Source organism: Pithys albifrons, chromosome 28 (genome assembly GCF_047495875.1).
Source record: "Pithys albifrons albifrons isolate INPA30051 chromosome 28, PitAlb_v1, whole genome shotgun sequence".
Classification (NCBI taxonomy): domain Eukaryota; kingdom Metazoa; phylum Chordata; class Aves; order Passeriformes; family Thamnophilidae; genus Pithys; species Pithys albifrons.
Genome location: NC_092485.1, coordinates 4,321,989 through 4,338,984, shown reverse-complemented (window position 1 = coordinate 4,338,984; position 16,996 = coordinate 4,321,989). Strand labels below are relative to the sequence as shown.

Sequence of the window (16,996 nt, the reverse complement as noted above, 5' to 3'; positions counted from 1 at the left end):
AGCTGGAATCTGCCATGGGTTAGATGGAATGGTCAGAGGAGAGGAGCACCTGGATGAAAATGTACCATCAAACCATGCAGGTGCTTGGCTGATCCCTTTACTTGGGGTTTAACGTTGCATCTTCCTCTCCTTTTAATAGTGGGCTCTTGCTGCCTTTAAAGTCAATCATTTGCATTTGAAAGTCGCAGCTGGAGGAGCTCAGGGCTGGGTGGAACCTCTCCTGCTGCCTGGCTGCACATCAGGCTGGTTCAAGCCTGCCAGTAAACACAGGAGCACCAGGTAGTCCATATTCCCCCTTTGTGCTTGCAGGGAGAGCCAGGAGTCATGGAATCACAGGACAGCTTGGGCTGAAAGGGATCTCAAAGCTCAGCTCTTCCCACCCCCCTGCCAAGGGCAGGGACACCTCCCAGCAGATCAGGTTGTTCCATGGAAGACTTTCCATCTGCTGATTGTACTGGGAGCACTTACACACAATCCCATCTCTCTGGGTCCTGGGGGTGCAGGAGCCCCAGTCTCAGGTTCAGACACACCAATGGCAGTGCCAGCTGCTGCCTGGGTGGTTCCACTCCTCAAATCAAGACTGATACTGAAGGTTAAAATTCAGTGTTTCCCTTTACTCGAGTTTTGACCACAACATAAATCTGTACGACAGTAATTTTCTGATCATGTACAAGTTTATTAGAGAAAGAAACCCCCTCTGTTATAAAAGGTGAGCAGCACAGATGTTGGCAGCATCAGGTGGGGCTAAGAGATGCTGGGAAGGTTGGAAGGGGAATGACTTGGTGTTGTCTCAGACTTGCATCTCTCTCATTTTGGGCAGCACTTCTGGATCTGACACCAACACAGCCTGTTCTTCTTAACAGTCACTTCATGATGTTCATGTGTTTTCCAGGTGGCAGATCCAGGTGGTTGGGGCTGGATGGGAGGGCAGTGGGGCAGAGGAGGCAGTGGGATGTCTGTGCAGCCCTCCAGCCCCCTGTGTGAGGGGGAGCACTGCTGAGCCCCCTCCAGTGGCTGCTGTCCGACAGTTCTGTATGTGGCAGTGCTGGTTTTGGGAGGCACTTGCATGTGGCAGGTGAGTGCTCAGGCCTCAAAGGCTGTAATAAAACCAATAAAAACCCCCAAAAAGTCCTAAAGGAGCAACAAAGTCCTGCAGTTATTCCTAAAGAGGCTTTTTCCACAGGCAACTGCTTTTAAATTAAGCCAAACCACTAATTCCATGGCTTCCCTGTATTGATAAATCCCCAAATCATTAAAGACCTTGCAGGAGGATATACTCTGTCTACATGCTGAGAGATGCTTTATATAAACAGCTCATATACACTTGCTATATACAAAATATTATGTACATGTGACATGACTTTATTTGGTCGTGAAGCTCAAACACCTTTGGGTGCCTCTCCTGAGGTGCCAGAGCAGGAGATCGCAGCAGAAGGTGCCTGTGGGTGGTCTGCCAGAGGACAGGCAGTGAAGGCACCTGGATTTGGGGTGAAAAGCCTCTTTTCCCATCAGCCTGTGAAGTTATTCCTTCAGCAGACCGAGCTTCTTCAGAGCCTCGCGCCGGTTCTCGTCGGTCGCGCCCTTTGGGGAGATCTTCACGCTGACAGCGGAGCGGGGTGGCCTGGGGAAGCTGGGCAGGGGGTGGGACCTCCTCTTGCTGCTCTTCTCCTGCTCCATCTGTCCCTGCTCCTTCAGCCCAGCAAAGTCCTTGCCTGCCCCGAGGGACACGGGCCGGGGCCGGCCGCTGCGCAGGAAGCTCGGGGCGAGGCGCTCGATGAAGGACATCTTGCCCAGGGAACTGCTGGTCTTGACGTTCTGCTCCTTGGCGTTGGCCATGGAGCTGCTCAGCCCCACTCCAGAGCGCTCCAGGGTGTTGGATTTGAATGTTATCTGTCGGATCCCTGGCATGGACCTCTCTGCTGCCTCGGGCTCGCCAGGGATGGGTAATGGAGTCTCCCTTGGCTGGGCATGTGTGGGAGGCTGGAGGTGGGCACTGGGCTCCCTCCTGTCCTGGGCCAGTCCAAGCTTCTCCAGTGCCTCCCGCCGGGCTTTCTCCTTCTCCTTGGGGTCGAGGTGCCCCGAGTTCACCTTTTCAGCAGCAGCATCACTGGCAGAGCTGTGGTGAGAGCCAGCTGCGGGTTGAGGTGGTGCTTTTACCTTCTGGTTATGCTCCGTGGCAAGTGGCACTGGGCTATTTTTGCTGGTTTTCAGGATAATATTTGGTGGCAATTTTCGTGGCTTGGGGGCAGTTGGAGGCCCACGCTTGGCATCGGGGTCCTGAGGGGCCTCTTCCAGTGTGGATTTCTCTGGTTGGCCCCACGAAGCCCAAGTCTTGGACTCCTTGGCTATTTCCCCCTTGGCTTCTGAGCGATTGCTACGTGACCACTCGTAGTCATCCTGGAAGGGATCTGGAGGTTGGACAATCAAAGAGCCCATGGACTTCACATGGCTTCTTGTGTTGGCTTGGTCAAGCCTGTCCTCCTTGGCTACCTCCTGTGAAGGTTTTTCTCCTGGCACTGGGTCCTTCGCTGTGTGGACAGTCACCCTGCTGTCAGCAGCTCTGTTTGCTGCAGGGATACTCCTTGGAAGACTGAAATATCCTGGGCTTGGAACTCCTGCTGGAGCTGAGCTGGAGGAGGCAGAAATACTCTTCCCATTCTTCTGTTCAGCTGCAACCTGCTGACCTCTGCTTGGAGGGGGAGCCCCGTTGCCCAAATCTGGGATAAGAGAGAGATAAGTCACACACCACTCCACCCATGGGCCCAGGGCACCTTCCTGTTTGTGAGACACTCCACACCTGCTGAGCCAGCACAGCCACAGCCCAGAACTTGCCCCCAGAGCTCACCCTGACTCCAGCTGGTCTGTCAGTGCTTGGGAAGTCAAACACTTTGGGTTTGACAAAGCATGTGGTGAATGAGGAGCCTGGTCAGTCTGTGGGAGCCTGTTGGGAGCAGGAGTAAAGATGCTCTGCCCTGTGGTTCTGCTGCCCTTGCTCCACCCCTGCCCATGAGAACTGGGAGAGGGCAGTGGGTGCCCTACTTGTCTCTCTGCCTACACTGAGGGATGGAAATCACCAGGCTGTATTTTACCACACCATAAAACTGGGGCACTGCTCCCTCCCTCCCTCCCTGCCAAGGGAATGCTCCCCATGAGACATTCCCTTGGCACACAAATCCTGGAGCAGGATTTCCAGCTTACCCCTGCCCATGGGGTCTTTCTTGGGCCACATCCCAGGCAGCTTGGAGGGCTCTGCATACTCAGTCTCATCAGTGGAGACCCCACTGTCTGCTTCTGCATCCAGGGAGCCAATAGTTTCTTCTAAGAACATCAAACACTCCTTCTCTTCCACAGATAAATAGTCATAGCTGTTATCACTCTGCAAAAAGAAAATAAAGCAGTGAAGGTAGGAGACAGAGAGGTGTTTTCTGTTCAATGTCCTGGTAGTTAAGAGGAACCTGTGACAGCTCCTGGCCAGGGGACTTGGGCCAGTGGCTATTCAAAAATTGATATTACAGTTACTGAAAACAGACAACTTCCTACAAAACAGAAATATATATATATATTTAATGCCATTTTATATTACTCCACTCTGTGTGTCAGAAGATGGATTATTCTGAACCTGAAAACTTGGTCTCTACCTCTACTCTAATATACTTTGAAATATGAGCAGGTGGGTAACATGGGTGATCCACAGGTAAAGACACCTGTACTGCTCAGCAATGCTGAACCTTAGAAAACATCACAAATACTGAAGGTTTCTGTGCAGGTGATGAACTCTCCTTGTTCTCCACTTCATACCTCAGCAAGATCCTGTTGAATTTTTGTTGTATTTCAAGTACCAGAAGATATGATATTGCAATATCAGATATTGCTGTGGAAGTGCCAGGTTACAAAGTGCTTCCTTCAATGTGTAATGAACAAAATGAAGTGCAGGAGAGGATGGAGTGTGCATCAGATCAACAAGCTCAGAGGAGGAATTATCCCAGGTGGAGTTGTTTTGCAGAAACACTTATCCAAATCTTGTACCATGCAATATCACAACCAGTTTTTCCATCCCTATTAAATTCAGAGGGTTTGGTTCTGGTTTGCAATACATCAAATGGAAAACCTGCCAGCACTGAGCATTACACTTACACATATCAATTATGCTCCAAGTCAGACAGGATGTAATTAATCCATCAATCTTGGAATCAGTGTTGGGAGACAAACAAGCTTTAGTGGACAGATAGTGAAAAATTACACATCTGCAGCCACGGTCCAAACTCATCTCTGCCTTAACTGGGAAATCAGTCTCTTGTGAGCTGGGAGGAGCACAGCTCGCTGTCTCTTCCAGGGGAAGTCACCCTTGCTGGAGCCAGTCTGACCCAGTGACCCAACTGGTCTGATCCTGATCCCTCACTGGGGAATGGCCAGGCCCCTCCTGCCCAGTGCCTGCTCTGTCTGCATCTCTGGGCAGCACAGGAGCCACTGGACTCTTGGTGGCGTGTCCCCGAGGGGACCTTGCAGGGGCAAAGGCTCCCGAGTGCTGCCACACACGTGGCAGGATGGAAGTCTGGGAGTGCTCTGGAGCAGGAATCACTCTGGTCCTCCTGATGCCCTGGGCATGGTGCTGTCTCAGGGCTCCCAAGTGCTTCCAAAGCATGGATAGAGAGTGGTTTGGAGCAGAGATCTGACCAAAATCCTTCTTCAGCTGCCCAGAGGGGCAAGTTGAGCCCCTGCATGCCCGGGCTGGGCACACCAGGGTGACTTACCCGCTGTGAGTGGTTGGAGGCCGTGCTGACCATGCTGTCACAGCTCCCAGCGTTGCAACCAGCCATGCCCAGCTCCTTCCTGGGCATATCCCGGGCTGCCCTGGTGTCCAGCACAGGGGGCAAGATCCTGGATGGAGCAGGAGAAAGCAGAAGCATTAAGCTGTGAGGTTCCCCTACGGGTGAGGGAAACACACTGGCTCAGCCAGGGGGAAGGCAGGCAGGCTCTCAGACTGCTGGATGGATGTCAGTGTGCTCCATCTTAGGCTGCTCTCTCCAGGAGGAGACACAGCTGGGTTTTTTAAAGCATCCTTGAACTGAAGTTTTCCCCAAATGGGGTGAGCTCTGGACAGCCCATCCATGGCCAGCTCATGTTGGTGGTTCTGTAATCATCTCGGAGGGGTGGATTAGGCAAAGGAAAGAGCTGTGTAAGCCCAGCTCAGCCTCAGGGCTCTGCAGCAGAGATCCTGACCCAGCTCAAGTCCCAGCCCCAACTCATGGGAGCTCTTCTCTCCACCACACCCTCTGCCAGCCCTGCAGCTTGAACTTCTGAACGTGCTGACCCGAAGTGCTGCTGTTTAGTCATATCCTTGCTCTGTTAGGAGCTTCCTCCTGGCAAAGAGCTTCCTCTGCCACCCTTCCTTGGGGGCCATGGGGAGGTGCCCCCTGGGAGGTGCCCCTGTACCTTCAGGGCAAGCCTGGGTGTGTTTGGGCACATGCTTGGAGGGAGCAGGGCATGCTGGGGCCATGCCCAGACTGCAGCTGCCCCAGGGGTGTTGCAAACAGCACCCCAATGTCCCCCTGCCCACTTCAGTGTCCCCATGATGCTCTTCTGGATGTAACCCAGACCCCCAACACCAGAGGGACCCCAGTGTGGCAGCAGCTGCCTGACAAACACCCTGAACTGGGGTTCCCAACACCAAGACCACCCCAGAACAGAGTCCTGGGTGGCAGAGGGGACAGTTATACCTGCAGAGAGCTCTGCTGCCCATGGGGGAGAGGTCAAGCACCCACAGAAGGTGCCATTAATAATGCATGGAAGGCACTGAGCTTCCAAAATTCCCTGACACCACCAATTAGTCCTCTTCACATGCACCACCCAGTCCTTCAGGAGGGAACTGGGCTGTGGAGGCAAATGGGAGCAGCAAAACAAACACCCCCTGCAACACACACGGGCCCACGCAAGAGGATTTGCTCTCTGGAAGACAGAGGAGCTCTTTGTGCTCTAACCTGGCCAGGGCACACAGGAACAAACTGCTGCTTTTCTCTTGTAGCAGGATCAGGGAATTAGATCCAGAGATAAGTGAGCAGAACTGGCTGCTTGTTCTGAGCGTCAGAACCTGAAAGAATTCCTTTGTAATTGGAATATGCCGCAAAAATCAGATTTCAACACCCACGCCCTGACAGATCTAATCCTTCCATGCAGGAGGAGTTTAATATTTCAGTCTCAGCTTTGCATTATTTACTGCTTAAATGACGTTGCAGTAAGTGCTGGCTTTGGAACAGCAATTCCCTGGATTCTTTGAATGCAGATCACTTTAGAGCCAGGGCTTTGAGCTGTCAGGAAGCAGATACCAGATGAGTTTGGCAGGTTTTAAGCTCCTGCACACTTCTGTACTTGAACATCCACAAAGTGAAATTTAGATTTATATCAGAATTAGATATATAGATTTATAGATTTTTATCTACTTCTAAGTAGCAAGAGGCTTGACCATCATCATTGTAATTGCCTCTTACTGCCTCCCTTCCAAATCTGAAAGAGCAAAACACTCCTGGGGAAGTGAAAGTCTTGCTTTAACTTGAGTGTGCAGCTGCCTGGGGCCAACAGTCTCTGGGTGGGAGGGAGCCAATTTCTCCATGGGGATGCCCATCATCACCAGTCCGTTAAAGAAATAATTTTCTCTCATTCAAACAGCACTTGCAGAACCTAAAGCAGCTGCCAAAGCTTTGGCACCACCGAGCCCCAGCTCTCAGGGAGCCAAAGTTCAGCCCCGAGCTCACCGGATCTGCACCTAAACAAGAAGTTCATTTTCCTGCCCACCCGTTCTCTGATGTGATTATGGCTCCAAAGCACAACTCAGGAAAGGGGAAAAATCAGTGTTGAAACCCCTGAGTTTTTATGATTCAGAAGGATTTCATAGTTCCTTCTTTTCACTGAGTAACTGCCACAAACTAAAAATGTGACCAAGTATTTTAAGACTTGAGAAGCTGCTTCATGGCTGGTTTTCAGTGGTGTGTATCTGTTCCCCCACTAAAAATTCTATTGGGAGAAGCTATTTTTTATCTAAAACAAAAAGCCAGTTCCCTTAGGTTTTGTGGCCGCTGCTATAACTGTCCTTTACAAAGCCCACGGAGCCCTCAAACATCAAAGAAGTGCTGGGTAGCAATTAATGCTAATTGCTTAATGTAAAGAGGCTACTTTCTTTTAGCCAGCGCCACTCCAAGCTCTCTCTCCCGGCTCTCCAGCAGCGCTAAAGGCCCCCGGTGGTTTTGCCATCTGAGGCTGAGCAGCCCGACCCCTCCTGCCTTTCAGCTGCCGGGAAAGGGCTTTGTCCTGGCCAGCCCAAAACACAAATGAAAGTAGAACCCCCCTTTGTAGGCACCGTCCCAGCTGCTCCTTCCCTGAGCTCCCACCTCAGGGGGAAAGGAGATGGTGGCAGATCTATAGTTTCTCCTATTTAAACAAGTAAATTAAGCACATGCAGCAGCTGCCCGAGCTGTTTGCTGTCCTGGGCACAAGTTTTCCCAGCTTCTCCAGCAGCAGCTGTGGGTCTCCCCAGCTTGCCTCCCTCCACCTCTTCCAGACCACCTCGTCCAGCTTTAGCTGGTGACACCTCCACCACATTTTGCCCCTCCAAAGCAAAGCCCTGCAGGTACCCAGAGCCCCCCATCCCACCCAGCTCAGCCCCTCACCCGCAGCCCATTGAGCAGGAAAAGCACAGAAAGCAAAGGACAAGAAGAAATACAGATTATTATTAATCTGAGTTTTTTTGGGGGGGGTTTTGTGGTTTTTTTCTTTTACCAGGACGTCCGTCGTTCCGTGCTGCCCAATTCCTCGTCCCGGCCGTGCCTATCCCAGGACTTCTTTGCTCTCCTGGGCTAACCAAACAGAGCCGGGTTACACATTAACTCCCCTCCCCGGCAGATAAGGCGTGTGCTGGGCAGGTGGGTGCTCGGCAGGTACAGCGAGCCCCTCACCTGCAGCCAGAGGCACCGGCCCGGCACAAACTCATCTTGCCCCCATGCAAGGCAGCTTTGCTCCTGCTCAGAGCACGGTGGAGCCCCTAAAACTGCTCCATGCTGTGACCCGAAGCGCTGAGCCGTGGCGTGCCGAGCTCTCTGAGCCAGCACAGGCAGCACCCGGGAGGCTGCGGGCTGGTACCACCCAGCTCACCCACTTCCCTGCCGTCCTCTGATGTCCTCGGCACGGGTTTCGCCGGAGACTCCTTAATCCGACATCCTGTTCTGCCGCATAGCTGCTCGCTGACAGCCGGGGCAGCCGAGCTGCAGCCCCGACCAAAGCCTTTGTACGCACTAATTAGTCCCTGGCGGGGCGTTTGCGCCCTGGAACGCGTCACCTCACAACAGGTTTCTTCTCTCGAGTGGTTTGGGCAGGAGGTCCCGCAGGCTCTCGGGGTAGGAGCCGGTTCCTTCTCGGCTCTTAAAAACACAGACTGTGCTAGAACAGGTATGTACTTGTAGATCCGCAAAGCTTCCCAGGGGCCAAAAGTTTGCTGCCTGGGAGGAGGTTGTAAAGACAGGTAGTGTTTTGGAAGGGAAGCTTCGGCACGGAGCTTTAGTTACGTGCTAGAGGAGGGGGGTGCCCAGGTCTGCAGAGCCCCGGGGCTTGTTCTGCCTGTACCGACCTGCAGCTCCCTCTGCCCCTCCTGGAATCTTTCCTTGCACGCACCGAGCCCCTCTACAAGTTCATTCCCTGGCTTTCCAATACTGGAGGCTCCTTCACTAGGCAGCTTGAGGCTGAATCCCAGCGCCTGGGTAAAGCTGAAGCTCCTGAGACACACATCACACTGATACATTCTCAGATACTCTGCTGAGGCATTTCCTTCAGCAGCATCCCCTTCTCCGAGCACAAGGGCTGCCTCTCTCCAGGGGAAGGTAAAGAAGAGCTCAGTTTTCCCATCTGTAGGACCTTGTGCAGGGGGACAGCGACCCCCAGCCCCTGATCTGCCCAGGTGGTGCTGCAGGGGCAGCTGAGAGAAGGCAGTGGCTTGTTACTACCCCGACTTTGGGCTCTGCTATTAAACTTAGAGCTTTTCTCGCTGATAAACAGTGCTTTGCCCATTGCTCCCACCCCACACAAACGGCATGGACTGTTGTACCTGCTCTGTGAGGTGCTGCCACTGAACAGCTGAGAACATCCAAGCAGAAACCCTGCACAGCCACAGCCACCGGATTCATTCACCATTTCATGCTCCAGTGATTGTTTTAATTTGTATTTTTAGCAAAGGGCCGTATTGCAACACATTTTCCCTGCTCCACAGAACAGGGAAGTGGAAACATCAGCTAATTAAAGGCGCGGTAAGACAGAGAGAAAGCAGATGAGCCAGGAAGCTCCCACCGGCAGTGCTGAGCCCAGCTTTGGGCTGGTACAAAGGGGACGTGTGCTGAGGAGCAACTCAAGGAGCCAGAGGCTGCTGCCAAGCCCAGGCAGCCCCGGCCGTTCCTGCTCTCCCACGCTGGCCCGCAGCGGGGAAGGGATGCAGGGAAGGGATGCGGACGCGGCACATTCGGAGCGTTGCGACAGCCGCGATCGGCGCTGGGGACCGGATTGGTGGAACTGCTCCGGAGGGGTTAACTGGTGCCGTGCCGGATGGTGCACCAATTTAACAGAGTCCAAATGTTGGAGTTAATGAACTATTTTTAATTTTAAATTAATCAATTAATTAATTTTACTTCTAAATTTAAGCCGGTTTTGTCAGGTTGTGCCCATGCTGAGGCTGCTTTAAGAGAGGGAGCAAATCAAACCCAGGGAGTTATTTTGCTACTGCTCTGCAAACAGTGTGGGGATGAGCAACAGGACAGGGCAAGGGTGTCCTGCCAGCACAAGGACTCGAGTCTGTGCAGTAACACAGGCAGAGCTGGCCGCCTGCAGCGCCCTGTGCGGGTCAGGAAAGTGTCACGATCCATTAAGAGAAATCCCGAGCTCCTCTGAATAACATGCCAGAAAGAACCTGTTCTTTCTCCACATTCCTTTTCCTCCAACGAATAGAAATAGCTACGACCCAAAATAAGGTCTGATTTAATGTCCATGGCATGAAGTACATGCAAGGAGGCGAGTGATGCAGAGGAAAACTCCACAATGCCCCGAAAGGACTTTGGCACGTTCCCAGCCCCGCTGTGCCCCACCCTGTTCATAAACACAAAGCCCAAGTGATTCAGGGCTGGCTCCGAAGGAAACGCATCCCCACGGCGTCACTGATAAGATTCCTGTCAGTTTAATGACGTTTCTGTCCCTCTGTGGGACTGTGGGACACTTTCCTTAAAGCAAATTGCAGGTACGGTCTGTGTGCTGACAAATCAGTCATGGAAAACAGCAGGTAGTTAATGCCTATTCCACAGCAGTTTACAGAAGTCATTAAACTTTAATATGGCCAAGGAACTCTGTTTATTATCTCTATTTTACGGAAGAGAGGTAGAGAACTGAGGGGATGTGTTTTCACAGCTTGGTTGCCATTAACTCAACACCAGGAATGAGAAGGCAGCACTCAAGGTCTAATACAGTTCCACAACGTTTTCCTCAAGGCTTTAATTAAAAATAATAATGAGGACACTGCAATTTTGGACAACTTAATTTTGTTAACTCCCTTATTGTGTTTTTGTTACAGAAAACATTCTGGTGCTCAGACTGGTGAAAAAGCAATATTGATTTCACCCAGTTTGAAGGAATTTTATTCTGTCCAGGCCAGAGCAGAGCAAACCTGATGGCAGTTTTACAACTTGATTTAAAAAGAAGGCAGACATTTAATTGTATGATAGTTGCAATTTTCAAAACAGCAAGCTGCAAACTTTTTGTTCCTCTTATTAAGAGTTCTCCTGGCAGGGAGTGGTTTGTAGGGCTGGCCCATGGGCGGGTTCAGGGGCAGAGAAATCAGCCAAACACAGATGATTCAGAGGTGCTGTGTCAGTCTGATTGCTCAGAAATTGCCCCAACATGTGGGTTTGTGTATTTCAGGCAGTCAGCAGAGAAATTCTGCTTTTTCTTTATTCATACCTGTCCCCTCTGCTGTTCCTCTGAAGTGGAGAAGGGCAAACAGATGACTTTGCTTGGGTCAGAGAGGTTTAAAAATGAATGTTGTGTTCCTGTGTGGCTGGTGCAGTTTCCTGGTGGGTTTGTTGCCCCAGGACTGATCACAGCTGTGATATTCTCCAAGTTTCTGGTCAGAGTGAGATGGGAACAGGACACTGTCCCCAAACTGTCACCAGTGGCCTCTGTTGTGACTGTGCACATGCAAAGGTGCTAATTTAAGATGCTGATTCTGTACCATGGAACAAGATGTTCCTTTTCTCAGTGCTCTCCCCAGAAACTGCTCTTTTCATGAGTTCATCCAGAACTAAGGAATTGGGTTTGTCCTTCAGAAATTCAGAATATTATTGATTTTCTTGCAAGATTTGTCTTTCAGTCTATTGAATCCATGGAGATCTATATACTACTGAACCCAAATATTCATAAAGTCTACTTATTGATTTATATATTTCAATGCATAAAAGACTCTGGAGGTGTGTGAAATTCTCTTTATAGCTGAGTCCTGATATCTCAGGTATCTCTTGATATATATTATAGAATCCCAGAATCCCAGACTGGTTTGGGTTGGAAGAGACCTTAAGGCTCATCCCATCCCACCCCCTGCCATGGGCAGGGACACCTCCCACTACTCCAGGTTGCTCCAAGCCCTGTCCAGCCTGGCCTTGGACACTCCCAGGGATGGGGCAGCCACAGCTTCTCTGGGCAACCTGGAAAGTTAAGGCTTATTTGAAGTGTGTATGGAAACAGAAATGATGGTTAAGGAGATAAGTATTTCAGAGACTTTCTGAACTGCTCTTGCCAGGTGAGACTATTCCCTGCCTGCACCTGTGACTCACAACACCTTTAGTCTAAAATATCCATAATTAGCATCTTGCAGACAATTAGTGTAGGAGTCACGTTCAGAAGTTCATCCCACTAATAGCAGGAAGCCATTTCTGTGATAATTCCCTAAAGGTATCATTAAGGACAGGCAGATCCTGGTTAAAAGGTACTAAACCCCCCTAATATTAACATTTAAAAAATAAAAGGAGTTGTACTTTAAATCTATCCAAACCTTACATTGTCCATAATGTAGATACTTTTGTTTGGGAGAGTTTAGGAGAATCACAGCAGGTTTTCTGACTCAGGCAGTACCACAGGTTACTTGTTCTCTCAGTTTGTCAGCCTGTAACAGTATCAGCTTTTACAGCCACAAATTACAGCAGTTAGTTGACTTTTTTTTAATCAAAGAGATTTTATTTTCTAGGCAACAAAAGAAAACATCCAAGCAGTGATAGTGACAAGTGTCCCTCAAACAGAACTGATCCTCTGTTAACAGATCTCCAAGGCAAACATGATCTAGCAAAGCTAAACACTCTGGATTAAATAATGCTAATTTTAGAAATACTGCAACTGAGAAATACCAGGAAAAAAAAAAAGTTTTCCACACTTTGAGAAAACTATCCAGGACACAAAGCTAAAACCTAAATGTTGCTCCCCAGAGTCAATGTGTTTGCAGACAAGGCAGACAATAAATATGTATCTTCCACTCCTGTTTCAAAGACACCCAAAGACACCTCGTGCACCTCTCTGAGGTAGGTTTTGTGTCCATTGTACAGATGGCAGAGGGTGAGGATCAGCTCCTTGTCCAAGGCATCTCGAGGCTTCCACGTGAAACCTGAGAACACACCCTGGGCTCGACAGTCTCTTGGTCTCGTTCCTAGACAGGATTTCATCTCAAGTAGTTATAACACAGTGTAATCTCCAAGTTCCTTTGAACTGTCAGCTATTTCTTTAGGTTTTTAAGCATCAGCTTCTATAGGGCTGGTTTTAATGTTGGGGTTTGGGGTTTTTTTTTCTTCTTTTTCTAATGACAGGCTAAAAGCAGAGCAGGGTTTAACACTGGAAGCCAAATGGTTTTCTGTGGGGAACTCCCAACAGTGCCAATGTGTATTTTAATACTGAATTAAAACCAAACCTGGTCCATAGTGCTCTTGGTGATTTTAGTCTTTAAATTTAATTATTCATGCCTTAATTCAGCAAAGCACTTAAGTAATTATGTTCCTTCTTCAATAAGACTTTCCTGTATTTCAAGATCCAACTGGGAGCTTTTGCTGAGAACTTCAGTGAAACGTGATTTTTGTAGAAAAGGTGGTTTTGCTGCACCAGTTTAGTCAAGTGCCTTAAGGAATGGAGGCCTTTAAAACTGGATTTTAGGTTCCATGGGGAAAGTGGGTTTATTTCTGCCTCAGTCCAAAGATGCACGTTCTTGCTCCCCATTTTAAAAGTGCAAGGAAGGTCACTCAAAACAGTAAAAGAAAAATGGCAGGTAAAGAACATTTTAAAATTCAAGAAACAATTATGTGTTGCAGGCATTTCAAAAGAAAAAAAAAATCCCCTTCAGTAATATGCACCTTTACAGCACCTTTTAAAAGACCTCAAAAGCACCTGCTGTTGAGCCTCACAACCCCCACTGTGAGGTAAGAAATTAAATGAAACCAATTTCATCTTCCCTGATACTCAACAGTACAAATACAGCTTATTTTGTTCTGAAACTTCAACTGCACCTCTCATTATCAGAATTAAAATGTTGCTACTCCACAGTCACCAGTGATAAACCAAACACATTAAGGCAGAAAGCAGATGAAGAAACTTCAAGGCTCCCTTCTGGCTCAGCACTCTGCCCTTCAAAGGGCAAAACTTTTTACCAGCAAAGAGTGAGAACTCAACCTTAAAGTGAGTGAGAACTCAACCTTAAAGTGCTCATATACAGTATCTGGAACAGCTTTATAACACTATGGCCACAACTGGCTCTACTCAAGTAAAATCTGCTTAAATGTATTTAACAGATGCAAATTAAGTCACTTCCTTAACTACTTATTTCCCTCTTGCCCAAATTTCCAATATTATTATGAAGGCTCCCAAGTACTCCAGGAAACATGCCTATGTTCTGATGCAGTGGAAACACCAGGGGGTTGAGAGTTATTTTGTCAAGCAACTAAAAACTACCCATGGAGGATTAATAAGCTTATTCAACACTTATCCATCTAGTCATTAATTTAAAGAAGGCTACCTTAAAGCTTAGAGGCCACTTCTTTCCCTAAAGGTCTCTTCACACAAACTACATTCTATTCCTGATGGTAACACACTGTGGGGCAGCTCTGAGATCCTCTTTCCATTACAAACAGCATTTTGATACTGTAGTTGCTATTTCCATTACAAATGGTGCAGCTGTCCCTCTGAGAGCTGCTCCTACATGCAGAGTTTAATTCTCAGAGTACATAATGCTGATCTGTGTGTTTCCCACACCTCTGGACTGATTGAATTCCCCTGAAAACAGAGAGATTCCCATAGCAACTCAGAGGTGGATTTTATGCTCAGATCACACACACAGGAGGTTATTCCACAAATCAAGGCGTAGCTGCCACTATCCACCACCTGCCCACGACATCCTATGCCAGGACATCCCCATTTCCAACCCCCTATTCCCAAACCTGTGCCTTGGCCACCAGGAAGTTACTTTGCTTTTCAAGCTTTTTCTTTTTATCGTGAACAAAATTTTTATGGTTACAAACAGCTCATCTGGGGGAATCCAGAACCCAATTCCGGACCGGTGAGGTAGTCGATGGAACCCTCCTCGTGCTGCCTGTGTCACACCTCCCCAAAACTGGTGTGTCCAGTCTCCTTGGCGTGGTCCCTGGCCTCCAGCTGCCCCGTGAGTCCCTTCTGGCACACCAAGCACCGCAGAGCGAAGTGATTCACATCCGTGAACTGCCTCTTCCTCCTGGCCTCATCCGCCAGCTCCAGGGCTTGGGCCAGCACCACGTCATCGCTCGTGGAGAAGATGGTCTGGGGGGGAATGTCCGAGTCGGGGACCCTGCGCTCCAGGGGGTCGTAGTGGATGCCGTCGTAGATGAGCAGCACGCGCTTGGCGTAGCCGACGTCCTCGCCGAAGCGGTCGATGCGCACGCTCTGCGTGTCCACCACGCAGATCTCGCACTGGTAGAACTTGGAGAGGATGGACACCTCGATGGCCCCTCCCCAGGTGTCCTCCCTGCGGATCCAGTCACAGTACTCCCTGTTGGTCTTGCCCAGCACGGCCTCGCAGTAGGAGTCGGGGTCGCTGGCCACGATCTGGGCGATGAGCTGCCGCATCTCCGGGGCGCAGCCGGGGTCGTACACGCCGCCCTCCACCACGTAGGACACGCTGGTGAAGAGGCAGGAATTGTCTGCTGGGACCACCCTCCTGGCCAGCACGGGCACGGCTTCCCTGAGCGAGTGGGACATGGTTCTCTTGGTGACCACGGGCGAGTCGGGCTTGGGCTTGGACGTGTCCTCCTCGACTATGAGGGTGTCACCTGCCAGACAGGAGGGGGAGAGTTGAGAGGGACACGCACAGGTGGGGTTTAAAGCTGCTGCTGCCGCTCCTGAAACAGGACAACACGGCTGTGTTGCTGTTACTGAGCATCACAAACCACAATCATGGAACCGTGGAATGGTTTGGGTCAGGAGGGACCCTAAACATCACCGAGTTCCACCCCCAGCCATGGGCAGGGACATCTTCCACTAGCCCTGGCTGCTCCCAGCCCCGTCCAGTCTGCCCTTGGACACATCCACTCCTTCTCCCCAGCTCGGTATCCTGATGGAAAAGCGCCTCAGCCAAACACCACGGGCACCACAACGGGCATCAGGGGGGACTCACCTGGAGCGTCCCGCTCCCCGTCCCCTCCAGCCCCGGTAAAGCCCCGGCGAGAAGAATGTGACACCGGACCCGGCACAGCCCCGGCGAGCAGAATGTGACACCGGACCCGGCACAGCCCGGCGAGCAGAATGTGACACCGGACCCGGCACAGCCCCGGCGAGCAGGATGTGACACCTCCCGGAACCGGCCCGGCCGAGGGGCGTGTGCGCCGCGGCCTCTGTAATGCCCGGCCCCTGCAATGCCCGGCCCCGGGGCAGCAGCGCCGCCCTCGCCCCCGCCCCGCTCACCCGAGTGGATGCCGAGCTCGCCGAGGCGCCGCTCGCCGTCGCTGAGGTCGAGGGAGCGCGGGGGGAAGCCGAGCAGGACGCGCTGCGCGGGGGCGGGCACGCCGGTCAGCGCGGCCAGCGCGGCCTGCATGTCTCGGAGCCGCGAGTGCGGGGACAGCGCCGGCAGCGCGTGCGACCCGCTGCGGGCCTTGCAGCGCAGCCGCAGCATCCTCGGCCACGGCCGCGGTCCCAGCCCGGCCCCGGCCCCGGCCCCGGCCCCGGCCCCGGTCCCAGCCACGGCCTCGGTGTCCCCGGCCCGGCCCCGGGACCGGCACTGCCCCCCGGCCCCGCCGCCGCTCTCGCGAGAACACGCGGCGGCGCCCCGCGAGCGGCGGCCAATCAGCGCGCGGCGGCGCTTCATTTGCATAGCGCGGGACGGCCCCGCCCACCTCATTTGCATGGGAACAATGATATAATCAGCTCATTTGCATATGACACCGCACCACCCGTTCATTTGCATAGAGGCGGCATCGCGTGCACCTCGTTTGCATAACCCGACGGCACCGCCCAGTTATTTGCATAGAAAGGAGGAGCCGTGCGCCCCCTCATTTGCATAACGCGAGACTCGGTCTATCCCCTCTCCGCAGAGCACCGCCCACTCATTTGCATACATAAGTGGCACCGCTCATCTTATTTGCATATAGGCGAACGCAGCCCGCATTTATTTGCATCGCGCACCGACACCACGCATCATTTGTGCACAGGGCATTGATACCTCCCGTTCATTTGCATAGAGGCGGATTTGGCGCTCACCTCATTTGCATAACGCGGGAGATCCGGCCCATATAATTTGCATTGGGGCGGTGGCACCGCCCATCTCATTTGCATAACACAAGCCACCACCGACCATCTTTTCGCTTCATTTGCATAACCACGCCCCTTCATTAGCATAGCGCCGACTGTCCGCCCCGCGCCCCATCTCATCTTCATGGCGCGCGCGCGGTCCCGCCCACCCTAATTTGCATATAGCGCGCGC

The 16,996-nt window shown here is 51.5% G+C and overlaps 2 protein-coding genes across 4 annotated transcripts; both read right to left on the bottom strand.

Annotated features, from left to right (window-relative positions):
- Positions 1–655: 655 nt before the first annotated feature.
- Positions 656–8,498, bottom strand: C28H1orf116 (chromosome 28 C1orf116 homolog). 3 transcript variants are annotated; one of them, XM_071578816.1, is made up of 5 exons: positions 7,771–8,498; positions 5,979–6,088; positions 4,752–4,878; positions 3,199–3,376; positions 656–2,717 (listed from the first exon to the last, which is right to left on the bottom strand). In XM_071578816.1, exons 3-5 carry the CDS (start codon positions 4,836–4,838, stop codon positions 1,522–1,524), a joined length of 1,461 nt encoding a protein of 486 aa, XP_071434917.1. In that variant the 5' UTR covers positions 4,839–4,878; positions 5,979–6,088; positions 7,771–8,498; the 3' UTR covers positions 656–1,521. The 3 variants fall into 3 exon arrangements, with proteins under 3 accessions (XP_071434917.1, XP_071434916.1, XP_071434918.1); XM_071578815.1 differs by lacking the exon at positions 5,979–6,088 and having other exon boundaries at positions 7,771–7,847; positions 8,143–8,498; XM_071578817.1 differs by lacking the exon at positions 5,979–6,088 and having other exon boundaries at positions 8,143–8,498.
- Positions 8,499–12,227: 3,729 nt separating this feature from the next.
- YOD1 (YOD1 deubiquitinase) lies at positions 12,228–16,287 on the bottom strand. Its single transcript, XM_071578936.1, has 2 exons — positions 15,982–16,287; positions 12,228–15,350 (listed from the first exon to the last, which is right to left on the bottom strand). The coding sequence occupies exons 1-2, from the start codon at positions 16,187–16,189 to the stop codon at positions 14,644–14,646; spliced, it is 915 nt and encodes a 304-aa protein (XP_071435037.1). The 5' UTR covers positions 16,190–16,287; the 3' UTR covers positions 12,228–14,643.
- Between the last annotated feature and the right edge of the window lie 709 nt (positions 16,288–16,996).

Excerpts from the sequence above, each read along its gene's own strand:
- C28H1orf116 (XM_071578816.1), bottom strand. The coding sequence starts at position 4,838 with ATGCCCAGGAAGGAGCTGGGCATGGCTGGTTGCAACGCTGGGAGCTGT. Across the intron at positions 3,377-4,751 it reads CCTCCAACCACTCACAGCGG|AGTGATAACAGCTATGACTA; the intron begins GTAAGTCACCCT and ends TTCTTTTTGCAG. Across the intron at positions 2,718-3,198 it reads GAAAGACCCCATGGGCAGGG|ATTTGGGCAACGGGGCTCCC; the intron begins GTAAGCTGGAAA and ends CTCTTATCCCAG.
- YOD1 (XM_071578936.1), bottom strand. The coding sequence starts at position 16,189 with ATGCTGCGGCTGCGCTGCAAGGCCCGCAGCGGGTCGCACGCGCTGCCG. Across the intron at positions 15,351-15,981 it reads CGAGCTCGGCATCCACTCGG|GTGACACCCTCATAGTCGAG; the intron begins GTGAGCGGGGCG and ends CCTGTCTGGCAG.